Source organism: Mirounga angustirostris, unplaced genomic scaffold (assembly GCF_029215605.1).
Source record: "Mirounga angustirostris isolate CCGP_5_RB_7025 unplaced genomic scaffold, mMirAng1.0.hap1 SCAF_10, whole genome shotgun sequence".
Taxonomy (NCBI): domain Eukaryota; kingdom Metazoa; phylum Chordata; class Mammalia; order Carnivora; family Phocidae; genus Mirounga; species Mirounga angustirostris.
In genome coordinates this window covers 39,414,636-39,439,201 of record NW_026991718.1, presented here as the reverse complement: position 1 = coordinate 39,439,201, position 24,566 = coordinate 39,414,636, and the positions used below count along the sequence as shown (strand labels likewise).

Genomic DNA, 24,566 nt, shown 5'->3' with positions numbered 1-24,566 from the left:
ACAACTTGATTATATCTTTCCTGTACTTAAACCTCTTTTGGCTTCTCATTACTGTTAAATAAAATATAAACCCTTAGGCATGGCCCCCAAACTCTGCATACTTTCACTTCTCTACTCTCCTGCCTACTCATGTGGACACCAGGTCAAGCTTAACAATTCTATTCCCTTCCCTACACACACACTCCTGCCAAGCCAATATCCTGTAATGTTAGCCAAATATTTATTTGAGGGAGGTGAAGAGAATTTTCTTTTAGAAACAGATTCATTTACCAGTTCACATCATTTAGCCAGAGTAGAATCACATTTCTAAAATAATTTGGTAAAAAATTTCTCTGTGATCCTTTTTTTTTTAAAGAGAGAGAGAGAGCGTGGGCATGCGTGCAAGCAGGGATGGGGGTGAACGGGAGAGGGAGAGAGAATCTTGAGCAGACTCCCTGCTGAGGGTGAAGCCTGACTTGGGGTTCAATTTCAAGGCCCTGATATCACATTCTGAGATCACAACCTGAGCCAAAATCAGGAGCTGGTCGCTTAACCAACTGCGCCGCCCAGAAGCCCTACTTCTCTGATTCTTACTCTCTCCTCAGTAATGAGGATGTGTGTGAGATTTTCTTACAACAGAAAAACATTGGGAAGCATATTAAAGGGTTTTTAAATAACAAAATACTTGGGTCCTGGGGCGCCAGATAAATAAAATCTTAAAAAAAATAAAAACAAACAAACAAAATACTTGTGTCCTGAAAACTGTATCTCTATGCCACGTACTATTCCTTGAAATTCTGAAGAATTTCAATTGACTGGAACTGTATGACATGTAACCTAAATATTGCACTCAACAGACTACAGAGGAGTGTTATTTGCCCTGGCGGCTGTAGTCCTTTTTGGTGGGATTACATTTCAACCTGAGTTAACTGGAATTTTTTTTTTTTTTAAGATTTTATTTATTGGGGCACCTGTGTGGCTCAGTCATTAAGCATCTGCCTTCGGCTCAGGTCTTGGTTCCAGAGTCCTGGAATTGAGCCCCGCATCGGGCTCCCTGCTCAGCGGGAAGCCTGCTTCTCCCTCTCCCGCTCCCCCTGCTTGTGTTCCCTCTCTCGCTGTGTCTCTCTCTGTCAAATAAATAAAATCTTAAAAAAAAAAAAAGATTTTATTTATTTATTTGACAGAAAGACACAGCGAGAGAGGGAACACAAGCAGGGGGAGCAGGGGAGGGAGAAGCAGGCTTCCTGCCGAGCAGGGAGCCCGATGCGGGGTTTGATCCCAGGACCCTGGGACCATGACCTGAGCCGAAGGCAGACGCCTAATGACTGAGCCACCCAGGCGCCCCTGGAATATTTTCTGATATACTTTTGTGTCGCACAAAGACTTACATTCTGGACAACTCCCAGATCATTTACTCCTAAATCTAGCTTTGCTCCAGCCTCACTCCTTGCCATTTTCCTTATTCTCTGTTATCTGGCAATTCTGTTCTCATCTTTAGACTTCCAAAAAATATTAGGTTCCCACCTGCTTCCAGGCCTTTGCACATGCTGTATACTCAGCCAAGAGAGCTCATCCTCTTCCCTTCAACTTCACCTAGGAAATACCTACACTCTCTGCTCCTCAGCTCAAAGGTCCCTTTCTCAATAGAGCTCACGGTTTCTGCACTTTGCTTTCTCGGCATTTCTTAGAACGTGCACTCACACAGACACACACACACACCACACACACACACACACACAATTTGCGTAAGTACTTGATTAATATTTGTGTTCCCCACTAGATTGCATGCTCCATTAAGTTAGGACCTATCATTTTTTTTAATAAGATTTTATTTATTTGCGAGAGAGAATGAGAGACAGAGAGCATGAGAGGGAGGAGGGTCAGAGGGAGAAGCAGACTCCCTGCTGAGCAGGGAGCCCGATGTGGGACTCGATCCCAGGACTCCAGGATCATGACCTGAGCCGAAGGCAGTCACTTAATCAACTGAGCCACCCAGGCGCCCAGGACCTATCATTTTTAAAACCAGTCTACAAAGCAGCTAACCTGGCAAATGATTATACAACGATTTAAAGCAGCAATTAATGTATAAACAGTACTTTAAACAGTGGGATACAAAACTGTTTACCCAATGATACCAATTTGGAGGAAAATGAGTATGCACAGAAAAAAGAACAAAGAAATACACCAATAAAGACGGAGGAAAAAATAAGTACATTTGTATTTGTTTAAAAAAAAACAACAACACTAGGGGCGCCTGGGTGGCTCAGTCTTTAAGCATCTGCCTTCAGCTCAGGTCATGGTCCCAGGGTCCTGGGATAGAGGCCCACATCAAGCTCCCTGCTCAGAGGGAAGCCTGCTCCTCCCTCTCCTGCTCCCCCTGCTTGTGTTCCCTCTCTCACTGTCAAAATAAATAAAATATTTTAAAAAAACAAACAAAAACACCAGTTGGTTAAGTGTCTGCCTTAAGCTCAGATCATGATCCCAGAGTCCTGGGATCGATCCCCATGTTGGGCTCCCGGCTCAGCCAGGAGTCTGCTTGTCCCTCTTCGTCTGCCTACTGGTGCTCTCTGTGTGTGTCTCTCAAATAAATAAAACCTTAAAAAAAAAAAAAAACCCACTAAAAATAAATAAATTATTTTTTAATAATAAACTGGGATTTCTCCTTGGCGGGGTCGTCTCCCGTGGGAGACGTCTCCCAATAAACTAAGTGGTAACCTGTAGAATGGTAGGGAGCAAGAACTTTCTGATGTATACTTTAAAAAAAAAATCTCACTTTGACTTCTGAACCACTAGGATGTATTACCAAATCAAAAATATTAAAATGTTTGCAAGACAGAAAACGCACTAAAACTTTAATAGTGATTATCCCGGAAGAGTGGGATAAAGATTTTGTTTTCCATTTCTATAAATACGTTCACTAAATCTTATACGTGAATATGAATAACTTTCATGACCAGAAAAAGGATGTACTTTTTAGAAAAGATCTTTGGGGACCTCGGAGGGCAGTCCCCTGGGGTCGGGAAAGAGAAGCTGGAATGGGAAGGCTCCCGCTACAAAGATGACGGGATGAGTTTGTTTTCCAGATCGGAGAGACCTGAGCGCAACACGTTTGTGAGCTACGAGCAAAGAACAACGAGAAAGGGAGAAAGTTAAAAATGTGAAAAGAGGATGGAGCCGAGGAGCCGGGTCGAAGCGACCTCAGTCCCGTGAGGCCATCCGCCGGTCAGGGAGCTCTGGCTCTGCCAAGACTGTCTCGGAAGTACAAGGGAAAAGAAGGTAAAATGGAGTGACGTTTGTGGCGGCGGCTACGCAGCGAAGAAACCTGGAAAAGAAAGAAACCGTTTGACGCCCGAACTGAGCTACGGAGCCCCAGCCGAAGCGAAAGAGCGGAAACACCGTCCAATCCGGCCCTTTCCTAAGCCCCTCCCCTCGCCTGGGCGTGCGGCGGAAAGACGCGCACAGGAAGGGGCGGAGCTATGAACACTAAGAGTGCGCGGACGGATCTCGCGAGAACAGTGGGGGGCGGAAGCACAATCAGTGCAGGATGCGGTTCCTGGTTGCGTTGGTCTTGCTGAGCGTCGCAGCGGCGGGTAAGGCCCCTCCCCACCCCCAATAATCCTGCTGTCACCCTCAAGCCCACCGTCCTCACCGCGGCCGGGTCGCTCTCTGAACTCGTTTCTTCCCTGCCATAGCCACCCCTCCGCTTGCCATCACTCACCTCCCCCGTTCGCTTGTTGCCTCGGTCTCTTCTAGCTCTGAGGGCTCCCTTCTCCTGGCCATCCTTTCTTCAGTACCAACTGGTTTCTCTATTTCAGTGATCCAATCACAAGAACAGTCTGGCACGTTAAAGCCGCAGCCCACGGGAGACGACCCCGCCAAGGAGAAGGCCCAGTCGCAGCCCACGGGAGACGACCCCGCCAAGGAGAAATCCCAGCCGCAGCCCACGGGAGACGACCCCGCCAAGGAGAAGGCCCAGTCGCAGCCCACGGGAGACGACCCCGCCAAGGAGAAGGCCCAGTCGCAGCCCACGGGAGACGACCCCGCCAAGGAGAAATCCCAGCCGCAGCCCACGGGAGACGACCCCGCCAAGGAGAAGGCCCAGTCGCAGCCCACGGGAGACGACCCCGCCAAGGAGAAATCCCAGCCGCAGCCCACGGGAGACGACCCCGCCAAGGAGAAGGCCCAGTCGCAGCCCACGGGAGACGACCCCGCCAAGGAGAAGGCCCAGTCGCAGCCCACGGGAGACGACCCCGCCAAGGAGAAATCCCAGCCGCAGCCCACGGGAGACGACCCCGCCAAGGAGAAGGCCCAGCCGCAGCCCACGGGAGACGACCCCGCCAAGGAGAAGGCCCAGCCGCAGCCCACGGGAGACGACCCCGCCAAGGAGAAGGCCCAGCCGCAGCCCACGGGAGACGACCCCGCCAAGGAGAAGGCCGAGCCACAGTCCCGGGGAAAAGGCGCTGACAAGGAGAAATCCCGGCCACAGTCCACGGGAGAAGGCGCTGACAAGGAGAAATCCCGGCCGCAGTCCACGGGAGATGGCCCTGACAGGGAGAAGCTCAAGCCGCAGTCCAAGGGAGAAGGCCCTGACAAGCTGGTCTCCAACCCCTCCTCTGATAACAAGGAGCCCACCAAGCCTGACTTAAACATACCAGCTGACAAAGATGCCTCTCTGCATGCTTTTAGAAGTGAATCTGGGGACAGAGTATTACTAGACTCGAAACCCACTTCTCCACAGCAGGAGAGAGAAGGCAAGTCTTCAGAGCTTACAGATGTGGAGCCCAAGAAGGCCAAGGAAGGGGATACAGAGCCTGAAGAAGATTCACCATCCAAAGGAGAGAAAGAAATGCCTGGCCTTGCCTCCAGTGAGAACCGTGAAGGGACACTTTTGGATTCCATGGGTAGAGGGAATGGTGACCCTTTTAAGGACAATCTTGGAAGTGCTGGTGCAGAGAGCAGCCACTTCTTTGCCTATCTGGTGACTGCAGCCATTCTTGTTGCTGTCCTCTACATTGCCTATCACAACAAACGGAAGGTAAGTCAAGAATTGCCTTAAGAAGAGGAATGGGATTTCCTCCACCCTGAAAGCTTGGTGTGTGGGCCAGTATCTCTCACTCATCTGCCTGTGAGCACTGGGGATTTTTAGACAGATTTCAGTTTTTCCTCAGATTCTGCTAGGGCTCTTTACTCTCATTTTATAAATCATCTTCTTCCATGTCAGATTCCTTTGAGTACCCTCTGCTGCTGCATTAGGTGCCAAGTGAGGACATTATTATGATCTGACCTAAATTGGGGTCTCCTCCCATAATCTTAAACTTAGATCGTTTACTGCCTCAGAGAACCTGAGTACCTGACAGTTTGTAAGTAGAGTACTTATCTTCCTGTTTCCACTCTGAAGATTGTGCATCATCTCTAGTTTCTTTTCCCAAGCTTTTATCTTCCATCTGCAATGGCAGAAAGAGTGGTTACATAGTCTTTGACATCAACAGCAGAGAGCCCAGAAACTATCTTCTACAATCAGTTGAGTTTCTGATTAGAAGAATGGCCAGAAATTGCATGGATACACTCATCTTATAGCAGGGTTTGGTGTGGAGTAGTGTCTGTGTTGCTTAGCAACCACTCTGATGACAAAATGATTGCATTTCTTATTGAGCCCTAAGAATTTAGTAGTTTCTATAGCCTGGTTAAAATTGGAGAGTTCAATTCATGATGTCAGTATGCCTGTGGCTGTGAGGAATGAGGGAAGACATTTAATAAGAATGGTGTGTTCCTTATTCTACATCCAAGTGCTCATCACACAGGAACCTCAGATGTGAAAGTGGTAAGGTTAAAATGAAACAAGGTGTGGGGAGAAAAAGTACATTTGCAGATAAGAAATAATTATTGCTTCTAAGTAAAAAAGGAGTGTCTTATCCTAGAGCTGTCTGGGGCGCAGTTGGCAGATCTTTGTGCTCTTGAGTAAATCACACAGACTCCCGCAAGCTAAAGCCCAGAACAGTCTTCCTTCATCTGTCATTTCCTGTTTGGCAGTATAAAAGATTCTGATGTAACTGGAGGCCCTGTCCTCCTGAAAACTTATAATTTAAAGAGGCCTCTTTGTGGTTGTACTGCTCTTTCACTGTCAGGGTCATTAACAAATGTACTACTAGGTGGTGACCGCTGATTTTAGAGACTGAAATATGCTATTGTAGAATCACCTGTTAATTTCTTTTTCCTTTCCCCAGATTATTGCTTTTGTCCTAGAAGGAAAAAGATCTAAAGTCATTCGGCGCCCAAAGGCCAGTGATTACCAGCGTTTGGACCAGAAGGTAAGGAAGGGAGCCCCAGGTGTGCGGGAGGGATATGCAGTCTCAGGTCCAGCAGTGCGCTTGCATTTGACAAAGAGGCAGCAGCTGATTCTGGGGTGCTGCCGCCATTGCCCCGCCCTTTGCGGACCACAAAGCAGAGACATCCATTATATACATGTCTGCAACATGAGAGCTAGAAGAGGCCTTCATGTGTTCTACATCAGCTCCCTCCCTCAACAGATGAGGAAAGTCAGGCCCAGAAACATGCTTTTTCCCCCCGAAGTTCCTACTACGAGTTTGTGGCAAAATCAAGACCTGATGGCAAGTCCCTAGGCACCTGTCTTGTGTTTTTTGCACTGAACCAGCACTTCACAAATTTTAGTAGGCACATTAACCACCCTGGGAATTGTGATGAAAAAGCAAAATCTGAATCATTACATGTTGGTTGGAATCTATGTTTCTACATTTCTAGGAAGTTCCTAGGTGATGCCAAATGCTGAGGAATGATGCGTCAGGTAGCGAAGCATTAGACTACACTCCCTGCATACAAATAAGTCCAGAAACATAAAGGCCTCCAACTCCCCAGATCAGCCCATAGCACCATGGACTAGGTTTCTTGAGTGCGGCCGACCCAGGCCTGCCAGAAAGCAGAGGCTTCCTTCCGCCCCACAGTGCAGGAGCTGAGCAAGACTCCCCAAAGGCAGCCTGTCTGAGTGGGAACAGGGTACTTCCACTGCCTTTTGCTGCCAGCATGCACCCTCCTTTCCCCTTCTGTGTGGGGACAGTCAGGACATTGGTAAAAAGTGGTTGGTGGCCTGACTGTGAGTTATTCCAAGACTTCTACAGGGAACACAGTTCACGTGTACAGTTCATGCCAGCAACAGAATAAGCCCCTCTGAACACCTTTGCTAACTAGCCCAGTAGGTCAGCTTCACAATTTAGCCCTGGCCTAGTACCTTTCCAGATAATTGACTTTAAGCATTTATTTTCCTTTCATTTTTTTTCTAATTAAAAAATGCACATGTAAACAATTAAAAACAATACAGAATGGTACAAAGCAGAAGCCAAGATTCCTATATTCCTTCCACCAAGTGTGCATCATTCTAGTGTATGTTTGATTTCAAACTGACTTTTTTTTTTTAAAGATTTTTATTTATTTGAGACAGAGCATGAGCAGGGGGAAGAGGGCAGAGGGAGAGGGAGAAGCAGGCTTCACACTGAGCAGGGAGCCTGATGCAGGGCTGGATCCCAGGGTCTCAGGCAGACGCTTAACCAACTGAGCCACCCAGGCGTCCCGATAAGATCTTTTTTCCCCTAAGATCATAGCATTGAGGTGTATTGCTCTGGAAGGAGATTAATGTTACCAATGAATTGTGTTGCTCTTGTTTCAGATTTGATTTTTCCATTCTTGAGAACTTTGTCCTCCCTGCTGATTTGTTTTTAAATCAAGAGAAATGAAGAAAAGAAGTACTGTGACCTAAGAGACACCCCCTCCTCTAGGATTTGGTGGCAAGTCTGGGCAGGCATAGGCGGGGGGATTGCTTTGATTTTTGCACCTGCACTTTGGTGACCTTGTACGCCTGTGTCCCCGTTATCTCTCCTGGTGTCTTCTATCCTTTCCTCCTCTGACTGTGAATAGAGAGAGCATGTGGGAAGCCAGCTGTGACCAAAGGGAGATCTCAGCCCCAGGCAGGCTACTGCTGCTGACTGCCTTCCCTTGGGCATTGGCCATTTAGTAGTTATCCCTTGAAAAGAGCATTGTCCCACCACTATTTATCTTTGTAGACCTAGGAAAACTCTCTGCAGGATGAGGTGTTCTTGTACCAAGGCCTCTTACTTTGGGGGGATGTGCCCTTTACAAAAGATGAAGAGGTGAATGCTGACGGGCACAGGGCTACTTTAACACATAACTCTCTTCAGAGGCTCCAGCAGCAAACCAAAACAGCTTTTAAAAAGTGCTTTATTGCCTGTGAGTCCAACCTGTCTAGCATAAGTCCTTCACATTTTTCCGATATTTTCATATTAAGACAAAGTCAATTTCCATTTGGTTGTCCTGACTGAACTTGGGGATTCTGGGAGTAAAGCTGTAAAGCCATGGTTCCCATTATAGATTTTTTAAAAATACAGTTATGATTATTGAAATACTTTGTTCTTCTATACTCATAATTGTAACAAACTTTTTAAAATAGGGTAAGCTCAGGCTTCGCATAAGATGTGCAGGACGGTTTTTGGTTTTGATCTGCATTATTTCAAAGGGCTTTTATGGAAGGTTTCCCACAAACTCTGCATTGCCTTTGTTGCCTAAAATAGACAAAATAGACTTGTAATCAGAAACGAACTGTACTCTCTTTTACCTTAATCTAGTAAATGGTTCTCTCATCCAATATAAAATGCCAAGGGTAATTAGTAAAAATTCTCTTCCCACCCCATGTCAGACGTTATTAAAATTTAAGAAATTCAGGGGTAGCTGAGGTAGTGTCTTGGATCCTGCTGTGGCTTGAAGTTTTCCTTAAATCTGCTCTAGTTGTGCTACCCTATTATAGCCTAGAGAGAGTTGTTTCTGCAAAGAAAAAATGGAAATCAAATAGCTGATCTCAGGGAAAAACAAAGAATGTGGGAAGTGAGGGCAGTGGGATGAATTCTGTGCTGTTGAGGAAGCCATTCTGTAGAAGGGACCAGCCTGTTGTCACATTATCTTGCACCTTGCTTAAAACAGAGCATGGCTTTGACTTGAGATTTATGGAGATAAGGAATGAATGAATGCTCTTGGCATCATTCTCTCTACCTGTGCACCAACCTCATAATGCTTTCCTCTATCTAGGGAATTTTCTCTCAGGCTCTCCTAGCATTCCATAAAATCACGGTTCCCCTGTCTACCTCTCATGGCTTAGAGAATCAAGCTTTTATAGACTCCAGCGTTCAGGCCTCTGTAGATCTGCGTCCTATCCAGGCCAGAGGCTCCTCTTGTCAGGCCCATCTAGGCTTCCGTGCCTTTTTGTTCTTGCTGTGTCCTCCATTCCCTGGCTTCCCATGACTGTTCTTTGGTTAGAGTACACTCCCTTCTCTTCTCTCCCGTTTCCCCCAAATGTTCCTTCAGGGCCCAGCTCAGGTTTTTCCAGGCACCTTCTTCACTGCCCCCACCACACAGGGTTGGCTCTTTCCATTCTACTCTTTTTTTTTTTTTTTTTTTAAAGATTTTATTTATTCACTTGAGACACAGAGATACAGAGAAAGAGAGAGAAAGCATGAGCAGGGAGAGAGGCAGAGGGAGAGGGAAAAGCAGGCTTCTCGCTGAGCCAGGAGCCCAACGTGGGGCTCGATCCCAGGACCCTGGGATCATGACCTGAGCCGAAGGCAGACGCCCAACCATCTGAGCCACCCAGGCGCCCCTCCATTCTACTCTTTAACTTAATAATGCCAGTCACAAATTTTGCAACTCCAGCAAGAAAAAAAGGGGGGCAGACATCTGATGTCTCTATCTGGTCTCTTCCCCCAAAAACTAAGCTGCTTACAGGAGTGCCCTTGGCACCATCTGTGTATCTGCCTACAGTATAGTGACATTCCTTAGGTACTTCAGGAGTTCAGTGTCAAGGAGACATTTTCTTTGTTCAGGACATAGGAATGTGACTTAGGTGTCTCACACAGCTCTTCCTGGCTACTGGTTGCTGTCCCTTTTTGATGGATTTTGCTTGTAGGGAGGAGAGCAGAAAGGTTGGTTTCAGGAACCAAGAGGGTGGTTTGCATCAAGTGGATGCAAAATAAGTATTCTGTGGAGTCCACATAGTTCCATTTTTTGAGCATCCGAGAAGTATTGTATCTTGTGCTAAAGAAGTATGATAGAATTTAAGTTTCGCTTTAGAAATTACACTGAAGGAAATCTCTCACACCAGTGGAAAACTTGTTTTCTCCGTAGTGTCCTTTTGAAGATAAACTATTGGAAGCCGGTTTTCTAGAGATGATGTGGAGGAGGATGAGCTGGCTAAGGCATCTCTTGGTGGGGGGTGGGGGGGTGGGGGGGGCAGGTAAGCACATGGAGCCATGAGAGGCACCCCTATCCAGACAGCTATGTGCTTGCTTTCCTGCCCCAGCTTTTGGTTGCAGGGTGATTTCTATTAGGAGGAATCGATGCTTTAGTCATGGATGTCCATAGAGGGGTTTGTTTCTCCTCTGCAAAGAAAAAATGGAAATCGAATAGCTGATCTCAGATTACTGAGTAGAAGAATTATTTAAAGAATCCACTTCTGGACTCTGTGGGGAGTGAAGGCCAGTTTATCTAGAAAGGCTGTAACAACTCAGAAAGACCTGACAATCAGCTATATGTATATGCTGACATTTCTTTTCCCATGATGGCTTTTAATGAAACATTTGGTGATAGAATTATAAACCTCTATAATTCCCCTGATGGTGATTCTCATTTTTTTCTCTACTTCATGTCATTTAAATCAAAAAAAGGAAGCCTGCTCCTTGTTTTTACAGGGTAACATGATACATAATGCTGTTATTTATATGTGGTGAAAGCTAGCACGCTTTGCACATGTTCTGAATCATTTGAACAGGGAGGAGAGTATTTTAGACACCAGACACCAGACCCTATAGTTCGGCCAGCTGTTTTCTGAAAAATCTTGCTGGGAAGGTTGCCTTTGACACTGCCTTGTTTAAGGAAGAGGGTTGGGAAGAGATTTTTAGGTTCCATTTAACTGTTCATCCAGAGAAGGACTGAATCTCAATTCAGCTAGTCCCACAAGTCTCATGTCAATTTCCTAAATGTCCCAGTTGAGAAACTCCTCTGTAACGGTGTTGGGTCTGAGCTGTGTAGTTTCAGGCTGCCAACAAAGCCAGCCTCTTCACACTCGTAGATATTCCTTTAATTCAGAAGTTTCTCATGTTAATAAATGATTGTTGAATGTGTTTCCCTTTTTGGTTTACCCAATTAGTAGAGTGCCACTGTTTTTGCAATGTTTTATATTTTCAGCTTTAACTTAACTACATAATTATTACTTTTATTTTTTTAAAGCTTATTTGGTCTAATGATAAGTATTTTTCAGTACATAATGTTTTACTGAGCTTCTTTGAATGCTATTTCAATGTAGTTTTGTATCATTGCAAAGAAACCAAAATAAATTTCAAATATTAAAGCTATAAAATGATTAAATTTATTAAAATGGTAATAAGATTGACAGAAATAAGGTCTAATATAAGTGAAAAAGCCTTTGTTCACCTTCCCATCTAATCCCTACATATGTACCAATAAACAGGAACCCCATCCCAGGCCTCTGCACACATTCTGTAGCTTTCCACATTCTGATCCTGATTTCCAGCCCCACTCCTTCCTACCTCTGGGTCTAAGGAGGTAGCTGGCTGATGGCTGATTTGTCTTCCAGTTACCTCTGTGATTGTCCTCTGCTATACCCTTGGCCAGGAATGCTCTTTCAGCCTGCTTCAACCCCAATGAAGTCATCTTTTCAGTCCTGTGCCTCAACTGCTAATGTCACCCTTTGCTGTGGATTTTGGGAAGATAAACCTTGAGGCTCAGTACTGAGCTCCATGAGGGTGTCTTGGTGCTGGCCCACTGAAGACCCAGCGTCACCTTGGAAATAAGGAAGACCAACCTAGGGCCTGTCTGTATATGAATTGGATATTCTAACATATACTTGGCTGACTAATGTCTTCAGTCAGTCACACTGAGCCTATCATAGGCATTTCCCCACCCTCTGAAAGAGCCCTTGGAACCAACAAAAGTGGGATCTGGGGGCCTCTGACCCTATGGGACTACAAGCAAAACCATGCCCAGGTTTTGACTAAACCTCTTCAGGCACCCTTTACCCTCAGTAGCGTGGAGCTGCTGCAGCACCGCGTGGAGAATGGAAGAGGAGAAGCCTCGAGACGGCCGGACCGAGCTGCTGCAGCTGGCCAGCACTGAAGGTTCCGGCCATCTGACCAAAAGGATACTTGACTTCTGACTGCTCAGAGGTGGGAGGTGTGGGAGTGTGTATGCAAAGCACTGCTTGACAAGACAGGCTGTCCAAGTCACTGGCCCACACCGGGCCTTTTAGCAGGGACAACACGTTAGAGGTCTGAGAGCTCACCACCTGCCCAGCTGGAAGAGCTGCAGCTTGAGAACTGTGATCTAAGGACTGTGACCTGTGTGTCAGACCTCTAGTCAGAAATCAGAAACAAATTAGAGTGCTTTATGTGAGGAGGGAACCGGTACAGAAAGACATAGCTAAATCAAGGGCTGTGCCAGAGATCCGGCGGGATTCCTCAAACTCATTGCTTACTGAACTAACTCTTCTTCTTCTGTGCCTGGATCCTTGAGTAAAGCTTCTTAAGGTCTAAGTACAAGTTCCGGTTCAGGATGGCGCTGCTGCACAGCATGGCCCCTTGCAAGGCCCCCATCAACCCACAGGTGAAGATATCCTGGCCTAGGAGACGAGCAGAGGCCCATGAGTATCCTTCCACGGGGGGTGGGGGGCAAGGGCTCCTCATGTTCATCCCTCCAGGCTAGGCCACCCAGAGATGACTTTAGATCGGGACCAGGGGCCACAGTCTGCTGGGGCAGCCCATCCCCATGTGGAAGGCTGCAGGGGACAGTAGGACCTGAGGACAGAACAGAGTACTTGGGGTGACAGGGAAGCCCAGGGTCTCAGGCCCTGGAGAAATGGGGCAGTCTGTGTACCTGTCAGGTAGAGGTTGGGAATGGGGCTTTGGGCCCTCATGGAGGCTATCACGTGAGGATGTAGGCGGTCCAGGTCGTGGTCCGCCCCGTAGCAGGCACCCCGGGGAGCAGCCAGGTAGAACTGGTAGGTCAGTGGGGACCCTCTGGCCACACTGTCCACCTGAGGAGACAAAAAAGGCAGCCAAAGGGTGGGCGCGGGGCCTTGTGAGATCCTCCTGTCCTCCCTTTTCTGCTCTCCCTGACTGAGCTGTCTGCCGGCATGGGTTCCCTGCCCTTCCCTGAGCTTCGCTGTCTCCGGGCTTTATTTCCCTCCCCCAAAGACAAGGAAATGTCACCAAGAGGTTTGTTGCCACTAGCACACAGTCTACCCGCCTACCTTCCCCTGTAGCTGGGGGAACAGCCTCGTGACAACCGACAGGGAGGCTTCGACAAAGAAGTTTTTGAGGGTCTCATAGTCGCTGCTCCGCCTCCCTGTCGCTTCCTCCTGCCACTCTTCAAACCACTCATAGCAGGTGGACATCAGCACGATCACTGTGGACTGGTCTGGGGACACAGAGCCAGGGTCACTCCTGCCAGGCCCCTTCCCTGTTCCCGCTCCCACCCCCCAGGACCCAAAGCCCCACCTGGGAACCGGTCCTCCCAAGTGGGATCCTTGGCTGATGAGGAAGTGATGAAGAGGAAGGGCACGTGTGCTGCAGCCTTTTCGCTGGGCAGCGAGAGGTAGTGTTCCATCCTGGGGGCGAGGAGCGTGGCTGCCGACCCCCAGGCCTCGCTGTCACCGGCACTGCCTGGAGGACAGGTCGCCCCCAGGGACACCCCCCTCGCCCCCCCGCCCAGGGATGAAGCTAAGGCCTAGTCCATATCCTGCTGCTGACTGTCCAGCGTCAAGGGAGGGAGCAAGAGCCCTGTGGGCTGTGGGCCCGTGCTGACGCCCTGTCCCCCCATGGGCACACACGCCTTACGCTTTGTCGAGGTCCGTGTCGAAGTAGACAAAGTAGTTGGTGGACTGCAGACCCAAGTCCTCCTTGGTGCCTCGCAGACTGATGAAAACGGCGAAGACGCCCAAGCCAGGCCGCACCATCTCCAGCTGCTGCTTCACCCCTGCCAAAGTGTCAGGGCTGCGGGAACTGTGGCTGCGGCAGCCGCTCCCTGCCCCCGGACTTGCGGATGCCTGCTCACTTTATCCGCAGCCTTGCCCTCGGCGGCCGGCTAGCACCCGGGCCGTTTTTACAACTGTATTTCAACACTGACTTGGCGGGGGGGGGGGGGGGGGGGGGGGGCAAGGCGGGGGGTTGCTGCTCTTCCGTCTCCTGCCTGTGAAGAACCCAGCCTCAGGCTCCCACTCATCTGCCTCCTCCCACCTCTGCTCTAAGCCTCCCTAGAAGCCCAGGAGGCCCAGCTTCCCTAAGCTGGCCCAGGGCTACAGCGCGGTCCCAGGCTCACTGCCTCCAGTCTTCCCCTAATGGCTTGAAGTTATGAGCGGATTCCTGGGCTCCACGCTATACAGACCACCCGTATGAACACTACTTTGTTATAAGCCTTGATTTCCGTATTACATTTAATACGGGCCATCTAGTGAACGAATATGTGTAATTCCTCACGCTGTACAGGGAGTACAAGACCTCAAAATGGTAAGCAATGCAGATGAATAAATGCAAACCACATTACTGACACCTGGCATTTAGGATTCAGGTAGGGGAGGAGGGAAGAGCACGATGGAGGAAGGTGACAGCCTCTCTGAGGGCCATCTGATGTCCCCAGACAAGCAGCTGGGCTTCCCCACCTCTCAACAAATGACCCCAGACCAATTTTCTGGAAATGGCTCCCACAAAGTCTTATCCTTCATTCCCATTCCCAGGACCACCACCTGCCTGAGGCCACTGGGTGCTCTGCTTAATTTGTTGAACTAGTATTTGTCGAGGACCTAAAATGTGCCGAATCCTCTGCTAGGCCTTGGGGACACTACAAGGAATCAGATACGACGCCTGTCTACTGGAAAGGCGGCTTTCCTGAAAGAAGGTGGCTTTCCCCATAGAGGCTACAAAAAACTGAGTGCTCTGTGTCGGGTGAGCATAGAATTTGTCGTGCCAAAGAGGCCACTTCTGGGCGGAAAGTGAGGCAGATAACGGTGGCCCGCAGGCGCGTGCTGACAAGGGAAGGGGAACGCCGGCTTCCGGAGCCACAGGAGGGCGCCCAGGGCTGCTGTGGAGCCGCAGGGGCAGCCGTGGCCTGCGTCCCAGCGTCTGGGGCTGACCTCACTGCCAGCTCCCCATTGCCAAGTGCAGTGGGGGTGTTCATGGGGAAAATGGGGGGGGGGGTGCCCAGGAGTGAGACCCTGTAGGTCTTCCGAGGCCCTTAAGAATAGCAACTACCTCCACCCAGCCCCTCCTTTCCTTTTTCTCCAACTAGAGGGATGTGATCCAGGAACCACATCCCTGGCAGAACACCAGAGCCTTGAGCCCCAAATCAGGCACACAACGATGATATCAAGGCTTTTTTCTCCACACCAGCCTTAGCTTCCCTTGCTGATACCGTCGGACCAGTCTTCCCCACTCAAACAACTTCCCCTCCAAACCATCCCCAGGAACCTCCTCGAGGCTCAGCAGCGGAATTAAAAGTGCTCCCATTCATACAGGCTCCCTCTGCCTGACCACCCCTCCTCCACACTTGACGGCCACTGGCACTGCCTGCCCCAGCCCCAGAGGCCCCCAGATACCTGGTTCTCTGAGAGGGAGACAGACCCACGAGAATCCCTACCCCCAAAGCAGCTGGAAACAAAGGAGTCCCAGCACCTGGGGTCTCCTGAGTTAAGCATCCTCACTGCCACTGCCTGAAATGTTCTCAAACTGGGATTCATCTGAGGCAGCTTCTAACTCCCCATCCAAGCGGGACAATTGTTTTTTTAGCCAGGTGGGGCTGGTGCCATTAAATAAGAGACATAAAAGCAGTAAACGTTGTAACCGGAACTGGATAGTGAAGGGAGGGCAACATGGCTTCCGGGGGAGGAGGGGTGGAGGGACGGGGAGGGCACTGGGACCGCATCAGAGGACAGGGCCAGGGTTCAGAGGTCCTGGGAGACCAGGAGACAGGGGGGCAGGAAGTACCAAAGGCAAAGTCTGTCAGTCCACATAGCCCTGTCCAGCTGCCCTGCTACCAGCCAGTCAGCCTCACCTCACTCAGCTCACACAGTGTGAGGGAAGGGAGGCCTTTGCTGGCAGCGGATGCTGGCTGAGGCCCAGCTAAGTGAGGCAAAGAGATGAAAAGGCTGATTTTCGGTCAAACACAGCTCATATCTTAGAGATCATTACAACTGCCACCTGCCTTCTCCCCCGTGAGGAAACCTAGGACATCACTTTTCTACTGAACCTACTCTGCTGCCCACCTTCCTCAGCTCCTCCAGAGCAGCCACAAGCCTACCCTCTGGAGTGGAGAGCTCCTTCCCACTGCTCTCTGGGCTCCTCCATGTACTGCTGAAGGCCATGGTTTCCACCCCAACCGCATCTGGAGCTGTTCCTCACTCTCCACCTCCCACCCCAGCCAGAGGCCTTTATCTAGAACCGTCTCTTACCCTCCTAGCCAGCCAGCCTCCTATCCTCAGATCATACCAGCAGCTTCTGGTTATGTGATATCCTAAAGTCCATTTCAAAATGGTAACATCTCACTCAACTCTGGCTCGGCTACTCGGTTCCCTGTGGGCTGGCCTGCTCTCCTGCCGTTTTTAGTGAGGCCTTTTCTCTGGAAGCTCCATGTTCCTTAGTCCAAAGGGGGCCAAGAGCCCAGACTTTCAAGTCAGACACACCAGTGTTCTCATCTCCGCTTTGCTACTTTCACCTGGGTGGCCTTGGGAAGTCACTTCACCTCACTTCTCTACCTCCTGCATAAACATTAGGATGATGACATCTCTCTCCCAGGTGGCAATGAGGATCATGTGCAATGACAAAGGGAAAGCCTCTCACACAGACTTACCAAGGAAGCCCTCACCCATAGCTATGCCTCCTCGCCCCCCAAATCAGACTTCTATATTTTTGGACACAGCCTAGCAGAGGAGATGACTGCATTAAGTGTTATCTGGGCCCCAGATTTCAAGCACAAGCCCAGAGCTCAAGGGACAGAAGAAAGCCAGAAGGGTACTCCTCTTGCAGCCTCAGCCTTAATAAGGAGCTGGTTCCTGAAAGAGTCAAAAAAAAAGTATAACCTTGGGTCCCAAATAAAACACAACAATTATAGCAAGACTTTCTTCTCCATGCTGGCCTTAGCTTCCCTTATTGATACTGTCAGAACAGGCTTTCCCACTCAAAATAAGTGAGAAATTAAGGAAAAAAGCAGGATTCATACCACAAACTTCGTGAAAACCCAAGAAATATTCCTTTAGGATGCTACCGACTATCATGAACTATTAGATGATTTAAGATCTGGAGAAACTAGAAATGGGCAACCTGGAAGGGAGCCTTGAAAGAGGAGAGGGCAAAGTGGGTGAGGTTATAGGGGAGAGAGGGTAAATATGCCAAGAATGGAGTGAGAGATAAGGACCAAGGGCTCTTTGGGGGTGATACAATACAAGGGAAGCTGCTTCCCAACCCCTAAACACAGAGGCCTTGCTGGGAACAGATGCTGGAGACGGCGTGTGCGTGCTTACCTGTTCTGCTTAAGGGCGGTCATAGGGCAGCCAGGAGGAGAAAGAGCACCAGCCTAGCTGGGAGGCTAGCCCCAGAGGGGTGCTGTTGGGAGCTCGGAGGAGCAACACAGCCCGGTCTTTTACCTGGCAGGCAGCGGGCGTTCTCAGGCAGCAGGTACTTATAGGTATTGAAGAGTCCTGCATTGGAGATCACGATGGGGCAATAGATGTTCACCAGCTCCTGACCCTTCTTCACAGTGACACCTGCAGGCACAAGAGCTTGGCTGAGGCTCTGTGCACTCCAGGAGGAAGAGGAAGGTCCAGATTTCACACAGTTCTCTCCCCCAGCCTACACTTCATGTTCTCAGACCTGTGCATCCAGCCCACCTAGGGCCAGGCTCTAGGCAAAACTGCAAAGCAAGGGGTGCCTGGGTGGCTCAGTCGTTGAGCGTCTGCCTTCGGCTCAGGTCATGATCCCAGGGTCCTGGGATCGAGCCCCACATCGGGCTCCCTGCTCCACGGAGAGCCTGCTTCTCCCTCTCCCACTCCCCCTGCTTGTGTTCCCTCTCTCGCTGTGTCTCTCTCTGTCAAATAAATAAAATATTTAAAAAAAAAAAAAAACTGCAAAGCAAATGCAACATCTTCGAGCACTCTCTGCCTATCCCAAGTCGCTCCTGCCCTTACCTTCCCTGGCCCTCTCCCCGTCCCATGGGAGCACCCTTTTCTTTAGTCAAACCTGACAACCTCCACACGAACCCCGACAAAGCTCATGGGCTGACACCCTTCCACTGGAATCCCAGGACCTTCTTCACTGCTGCCAGAGTTCTATTTCCAAAATACTCTGAAAGCCTCTGGCGACACCACAACCTCTGTAAGATAAACTCCAAAGTCATACCGGCCTTCCAAGGTCTGGGCCCTTCTATGTCTCCAGCGTCATCTCTGGCCGCACTCACTAAACTATTAGGGGGCAGCATATGAAACAGCTGATAGTCAACCATTAACTGACCTATAAAAATGGCAGTTTCTGGGGCACCTGGGTGGCTCAGTTGGTTAAGCGTCTGACTTGGATCTTGATCTCAGGGTTGTGAGTTTGAGCCCCATGTTGGGCTCCTACTTAAAAAACAAAGAAGGCAATTTCTTAGGGTTCAACCTACTACTTCCAGATGCCTAAAAATACTCAGCTCTTTCATACATCTGTACCTTTGCACATTCTGTTCCCCTTGCCTGGAATAACATCCCAAAGCCTCGGGCTAGCTTCTTCTCACCCTTAATGAGCTGGCTCAAGCACCTCTACCTTCCTTCCTCCATTCTTAGGATGTACCTCTATCTGACACTTTAAATTATATCTCAGTGATCTTCCCTATGAGGCTGGAAACTTCATGAGTTACAGATTTTCTTTATAGCCATCTTAGGTTTTTATCTCCATCTTTTATCATCTAGCACCTGAAAAATACAATATTCTGAACTGATCTAATTAATCTGATCAACCCACCTTGCTTCATGAACCTCTTTCAGCTGTGAGGAGAACTTGCTCTGGACATCAGAGAAAATCTCACACAACTGACAGCCACCTCTCCCTTATCACCCAACAACTTCCTGGTCTCTTCTACACATGCATTCTCAGAGATCACTCCTGGCCTTTTCCCCCTAGATTTTTTTTTTTTTTTTTTTTTGTGCACTGGGCCATCCACTCCCCTCTTCCTCCTTGCAAGATTCTTCTGGTGAGTTCACTGTCACATCAGCCCTGTTCTCTCAAGCCTCTCTGTGTCTCCTTCCCAGATGCTTCTTTAAGCAGCCCCTAGTCATGGATGGCCTGTTCATTCTGTGTACCAGAGTCCTTCCCTGCATACACCCTCTCACGAATTCACCCACAGTGCAATTTTGACTCTCTGTGCAGGTAGCAGTAAAGACCTGAGCCAGGCTAATGAGATTCTCGGCTCCACCTGCCATTTACAGGTTGAGGGTAGGGCATCTTGCTGGTCTCCACACTGCCGTTTGGAGTGCCCAGGTTACATATTCATTCCATCACTGAACAAATATGTGTTGAGCCTCCATTATGTGCCAGGATCTACAAAGATAACAGAGACACAGCCCCTATATTCAAGGAGGTTATGGATTACTAGATAACTATTTTTACCTACTGAATAAATGATTAAATACTGTCCTTTGGGGGAAGAGTCAATCCTTTATCCTTCCTGCCTCCTTTCTACCTCCAGACTAATCCCTCTCCCCAAGCTCCTGCTCTGGGCAGTTTCAGCCTTGAACTCCCCGTGAGGTCAGTTCTTCCACCTTGTGGCCGCAGTGCTTGATTGTCTCTGCACCCCAGTTCTGTCCCACCCCAGCCCGGGGACCGGGAAGCATGATGCAGGGCTCTCACCACAGGCTTTCCCAGCTGAGTCCAGCAATACACACTGCACAGTGGCACTGGTCAGGACAGCGCCCCCGGCCCGCTGAATCACAGGGATGGTGTGGAAGGCGATTTCACTGGTACCCCCTCGGGGATAAAAGGCCCCTTCTATGTAGTGGTCGACCACCAGAGCATGCATGGAAAAGGCACTGTGGCTGGGGGTCACACCTACGGAAGGAAGGAAGGGGCGAGGAGGCAAGAGCCAACGGCAGCACCATTTAGAAAGGAACACAGTTTCCTGGGCGCCTGGGTGGCTCAGTTGGTTAAGCGACTGCCTTCGGCTCAGGTCATGATCCTGGAGTCCCGGGATCGAGTCCGCATCGGGCTCCCTGCTCAGCAGGGAGTCTGCTTCTCCCTCTGACCCTCCCCCCTCTCGTGTGCTCTCTCTCTCACTCTCTCAAATAAATGAATAAATAAAATCTTTAAAAAAAAAAAGAAAGGAACACAGTTTCCTGTCAAAAAGGACGCAGCCTGAGTCTACCCATCCCAGGATCCAAATGATCCCCAGGGCTAAGGGCAGCCAGAGGGCCTGTTTCCATCCAAACACAGGGCACCTGACAGATCCTGAGGCCAGTGGGAATGTCCTCCCTGCAAAGTGCCATGCTGCCAAGATGAGGGAGGACATTGTTGGTTGAAAAGGAAAACCATCCAGGGCACGGATGAAGGGAAGTTTTACCAGGGAGTCCAGCAGGTAGGTGGCTAGACTTCTCATCCAGAAGCTCCAGCAGGCCTTGGGTATCTACTGCTCCATCTCAGTTAGTCAAGCAGTCTCAGGAAGAAAGACTGAGAGCCAAGAGGGCAACCCCTCCTCCTCCAGGAGCCGCCCAGGACCCAAAGCCAGTACCCACCATAAGTGGGGAAGATGTAGCTCAGCACTGCCCGGAGCTCCGGGGAGGCTGGCAGCTGCCGCAGGACGTCAGCCAGGCTCTGGGTGGACGCACGAAGGAATGGAAAGAACCGGGTGAGCGGCCCACACTTGCTGAGGAGCTGAGCTATGCGCAACGGGAGCATCTTCAACAAGATGGCATGGATGACTCCACGGGACACCACCTGAGGGGAAAAAATGAGCCGTGAGAACAGGTCCCATCTTTAGAATGCTGTAACAGAATCCCCATTCCAACAGCCTGCACCAGCCCAGCACCAGGGCCCAGCACCCCTTAGCCCTGGCAGAACTTGGATTTTTAAAAATCGTTCCCATTCCACATTCAGATAAGTCCTTTTCTCCTTTTCAGTTTCCTGCCCAAATTCCCTTTGAAAAATCCCATCTGATCTCTGAGGAAGTAAAAAAGGGTGTGATCTGACCACATAGGTAGAAGCCAGCGTTGTCAAAAAGGAGAACAGGGTGCCCCCAAGAGGCCAGAGTGAGAGTGGCAGCCGCCGAGTCCAGGCTCCAGAGACAGGGCCCAGCTGGGCACCAAGGCCAACTAGGGGTAAGGGCTGAGTTCAGGGCAAACTTGACTGTTCCTCCCTTCCCGCCGCGCCTCCCAGTCACTCCACCCACGAAGAAGGTCAGCCTTGTCAGGAATAAACAGGGGGTCCTCAGCATGTCCATGTTACCTTAATCAGCTTTACATATTTGTCAATGGCAGCTTCTTCCTGGGGAAACTTCTCCTTGAGGCCCTGAACATAAGCTTTCTCCCCACTGTACATGGGGAACTCCTTTCGGCCATTGGGCCCTTCTAGTACCATGATGTCAAAGGGAGAGGATAGCCCACTCCAGCTGCCCCTCTGTGATCTGATCCAAGACAAAACGGCAAATGCTGTCCTCTTGCATGGACCCAACATAATGGATTCCTATTGGGAGACAGAAAAACAAGGTGTCATAGGGATAAGGGGACTGACCCCTGGAAAGGTGGATAAGGAAGCAAGGTGAAAGAGGTAGTCCTGCCTGGCTGAGTCCATGCCCAGAGGGCGCTGCCCACCCTTTCTGTGGGGAGGAGTTGCAACAGAAACCACCAAATCTCTGCCCAGTTCAGCACCCGGTAAAGTTATGGCTGTCAGGCAAAGACAGTGGTGCCTCCAAAACAACAGAAATGTCCAGGATCCTCCCACAATGGCTGCCCCCAGCCTCCTGAAGATAGAGCCACGCTCCTAAGCCCTTCCCACATAAGCCTTACCTGTGTCAAACTCAACGCCTCTCTGTCCAAAAGTATGACAGCAGCCTCCTGCCTTGCTGTGTTGTTCCAGCACCAGAACTCGCTTGCCAGCTTTGGCCAGAATCGCAGCTGCAGCCAGACCCCCAAAGCCACTGCCAATCACCACTGCATCCAGCTTCTCAGGCACTTGGCTGGCTGAGAAAGCTACCGCAGAGGGAAGAGATGGAGGGTGAGCTTCTCATGCAGGGGGGGCGAGAGAGCAAAGAGATGGACACCAAGGAAGACTCCGCTAGCTTATACAATGCAAATAAACTCTAGAGAGTTCGGCATGGAGCGACTGACTAAAATAACTCCACCCATTCACCTGGGAAATTCTCAGGACCAGCCAGGCAGACTAAAGACAGCGATTTGGTTTGAGTTGAATTGATGTAATCAAAACCAGTATGTACCTGGAGATTTTCCCTACTATCAAAAAGAGTAGGAATCAGTAAACCACGACACAATCAAAATCAGAAAGCTGACAGTAATACAGGCTGAGAAACTTACGTGTGGATAGAGAGCTAGGAAAGAAAGAAAACGAGGAGATGGGGGACAGAGGAGAGTGTTGTGGGCAGACTGTCGGCTCATGGAACTGTCCATTCACAAGCTGGTTATCTTAGGAAAATACAGGGTCTGTTGGCACGAGTGGAGCAGCCTGGTCCTATGATGGTTCGTCAAGATCCTGAAGCAGAAGCTTGAGCAGGACAGAGCTGAGAAATCATAGTACCACCCCTTCATATCTGGGAAGTCTAGAGGCAGAACTAAGGGGCCAGCACCTAAACAAGATGAAGCCGGACAGCGCATTGTGCTACATGGGCATTTCCAACAAAAAAATCTGTTCTTTAAAGATCACTCGTGAAGAACTGAGATTTGGAATTTTTCAAGCTGCAAAAGAACTTGAAAAACTTTTCAAACACTTTCAGAAAAACCTATAGTGAAAAACACATTTTTTTTTTAAAAGATTTTATTTATTTATTTGACAGAAAGAGCACAAGTAGGCACAGCAGCAGACAGAGGGAGAAGCAGGATCCTCGCCGAGCAGAGAGCCCAATGCGGGGCTAGATCCCAGGACCCCGGGATCATGACCTGAGCCGAAGGCAGACACGTCACCGACTGAGCCACCCAGGTGCCCCATGAAAAACACATTTTATATCACAACCCAGGTTATAAATAAGTATATAATATAAATACCCGAAACAGAAGTTTCATAATACAATACTTCCCAGAACTATGTATGATGACTCATATTTTCTATTCTACATTTTGAAATGCAACCCACTAAATCGATTTCATTACTTACTGATAAATCACAACCTGGTTTGAAAAACAGTTACACTAGTCATCTCATTTTTAGAACAACCCAAGATTAGTGGAGTGACTTGTGAATGGTTATGCAGTAAATTAGTGACAGAGTTCAAGCTAAAACCCTGATCTCAGAAGTTCAGACTAACAGTCTTTCCACTTAAGAGTATTGTCTCCGCCTGTGTCACAGGATGTGTCACACAGAATTCTAAAATTTACAAGTAGGAGGGACCTTGGAGATCAAAGAGGGAATCTAATTTTTTTTAAAGCACAACTCTTTCTTTAAACCTTCTGAGGAACCCCAAAATATGTCCTAAAGATGAGTGTGGAGATGCTCTGGCTGACTAAGGAGCAGCTCTGAGCCTGAGGCATCCTGCTGAGGTTCGCCCAAAGTTTTAGAACCAGGGTTCAACCATATGATTTGGGAGGAAGCATAACTGGTCAAATCACCTGATGGGCAAAATACAATTTCCCACACAGGTTGGAAGAAATGTGCAGGTCCTCCACCCCTCTGAACCATGGGGGAGGGCAAGTGAAAAAGGTAAGGTCCTATAAACCAAATGGGGCGAAGGTCTGTTGTCTATCCTGCTGGTTGAGGACCTGTTCTTGGCAAAACCATGACTTTGGGATGCAGAGGACGGGACCGCGCCCATGGGGCCACTATGGCCCGGGGCCTGCCAGGGCATAGGTTCTCACCGGTAGCAGACAATAAGGCGGGGCGCCTGCCGGTGCAAGGAAACCCTCCCAACACTTTACATATGGGGAAACTGAGGCCCAGGTAGACAGCAGCTCTCCCTCTTGGAATAGGGATGCAAGCCGCCCAAGTGCAGCCTTGGAGCCTAGGGTCCCTTCCGGCTGACCTCGCTTGAGAACCTTCTTCCTAGCCTCCTTGTCGGTCACCAGCGGCGCGGGGGGACGCCTGACGTCCTCGGAGAAGGGGTTCGGGGAGCTGCCTGCGGACAGCCGCAGGTGCCCTTTGCAGAGGACCGTCAGCAGCAGCAGCGAAAGCCACATGGCGCTGGCGGGGCCCGAGGACGGGGCCCGCTGCCACCGCGCCCAGCCTCTGCGGCAGGGGCTCCGGCTCGCCTCTGAGTCCTTCTGGGCGAGGGTGGGGTGGGCGGGGAGGCGGAGGCAGCCTCGACCACTGATAAGCCAGAACCTTCGG

At 49.6% G+C, this 24,566-nt stretch overlaps 2 protein-coding genes across 3 annotated transcripts; one reads left to right on the top strand and one right to left on the bottom strand.

Annotated features, from left to right (window-relative positions):
* The first annotated feature begins 3,077 nt into the window (after positions 1-3,077).
* On the top strand, positions 3,078-12,033 carry TGOLN2 (trans-golgi network protein 2). Of its 2 annotated transcripts, none has more exons than XM_064572255.1 (4): positions 3,078-3,569; positions 3,795-5,014; positions 6,204-6,287; positions 11,648-12,033. In XM_064572255.1, exons 1-4 carry the CDS (start codon positions 3,524-3,526, stop codon positions 11,657-11,659), a joined length of 1,362 nt encoding a protein of 453 aa, XP_064428325.1. In that variant the 5' UTR covers positions 3,078-3,523; the 3' UTR covers positions 11,660-12,033. The 2 variants fall into 2 exon arrangements, with proteins under 2 accessions (XP_064428325.1, XP_064428326.1); XM_064572256.1 differs by lacking the exon at positions 11,648-12,033 and adding an exon at positions 7,658-8,658 and having other exon boundaries at positions 3,082-3,569.
* On the bottom strand, positions 9,438-24,528 carry RETSAT (retinol saturase). Its single transcript, XM_045884652.3, is given in 12 exon segments — positions 9,438-12,688; positions 12,943-13,102; positions 13,319-13,485; positions 13,566-13,675; positions 13,905-14,043; positions 17,702-17,821; positions 19,935-20,132; positions 20,813-21,014; positions 21,522-21,675; positions 21,677-21,758; positions 22,082-22,264; positions 24,262-24,528. Coding segments are annotated over 12 exon segments (1,809 nt in total). The 5' UTR covers positions 24,416-24,528; the 3' UTR covers positions 9,438-12,548.
* Positions 24,529-24,566: the final 38 nt, after the last annotated feature.

What these genes read in the sequence shown, in the direction of transcription:
- TGOLN2 (XM_064572255.1), top strand. Translation starts at nt 3,524, where the DNA reads ATGCGGTTCCTGGTTGCGTTGGTCTTGCTGAGCGTCGCAGCGGCGG. An exon ending in GCTGAGCGTCGCAGCGGCGG is followed by an intron (nt 3,570 to 3,794) that starts GTAAGGCCCCTC and finishes TCTCTATTTCAG; the next exon opens with TGATCCAATCACAAGAACAG. An exon ending in CCTATCACAACAAACGGAAG is followed by an intron (nt 5,015 to 6,203) that starts GTAAGTCAAGAA and finishes TCCTTTCCCCAG; the next exon opens with ATTATTGCTTTTGTCCTAGA.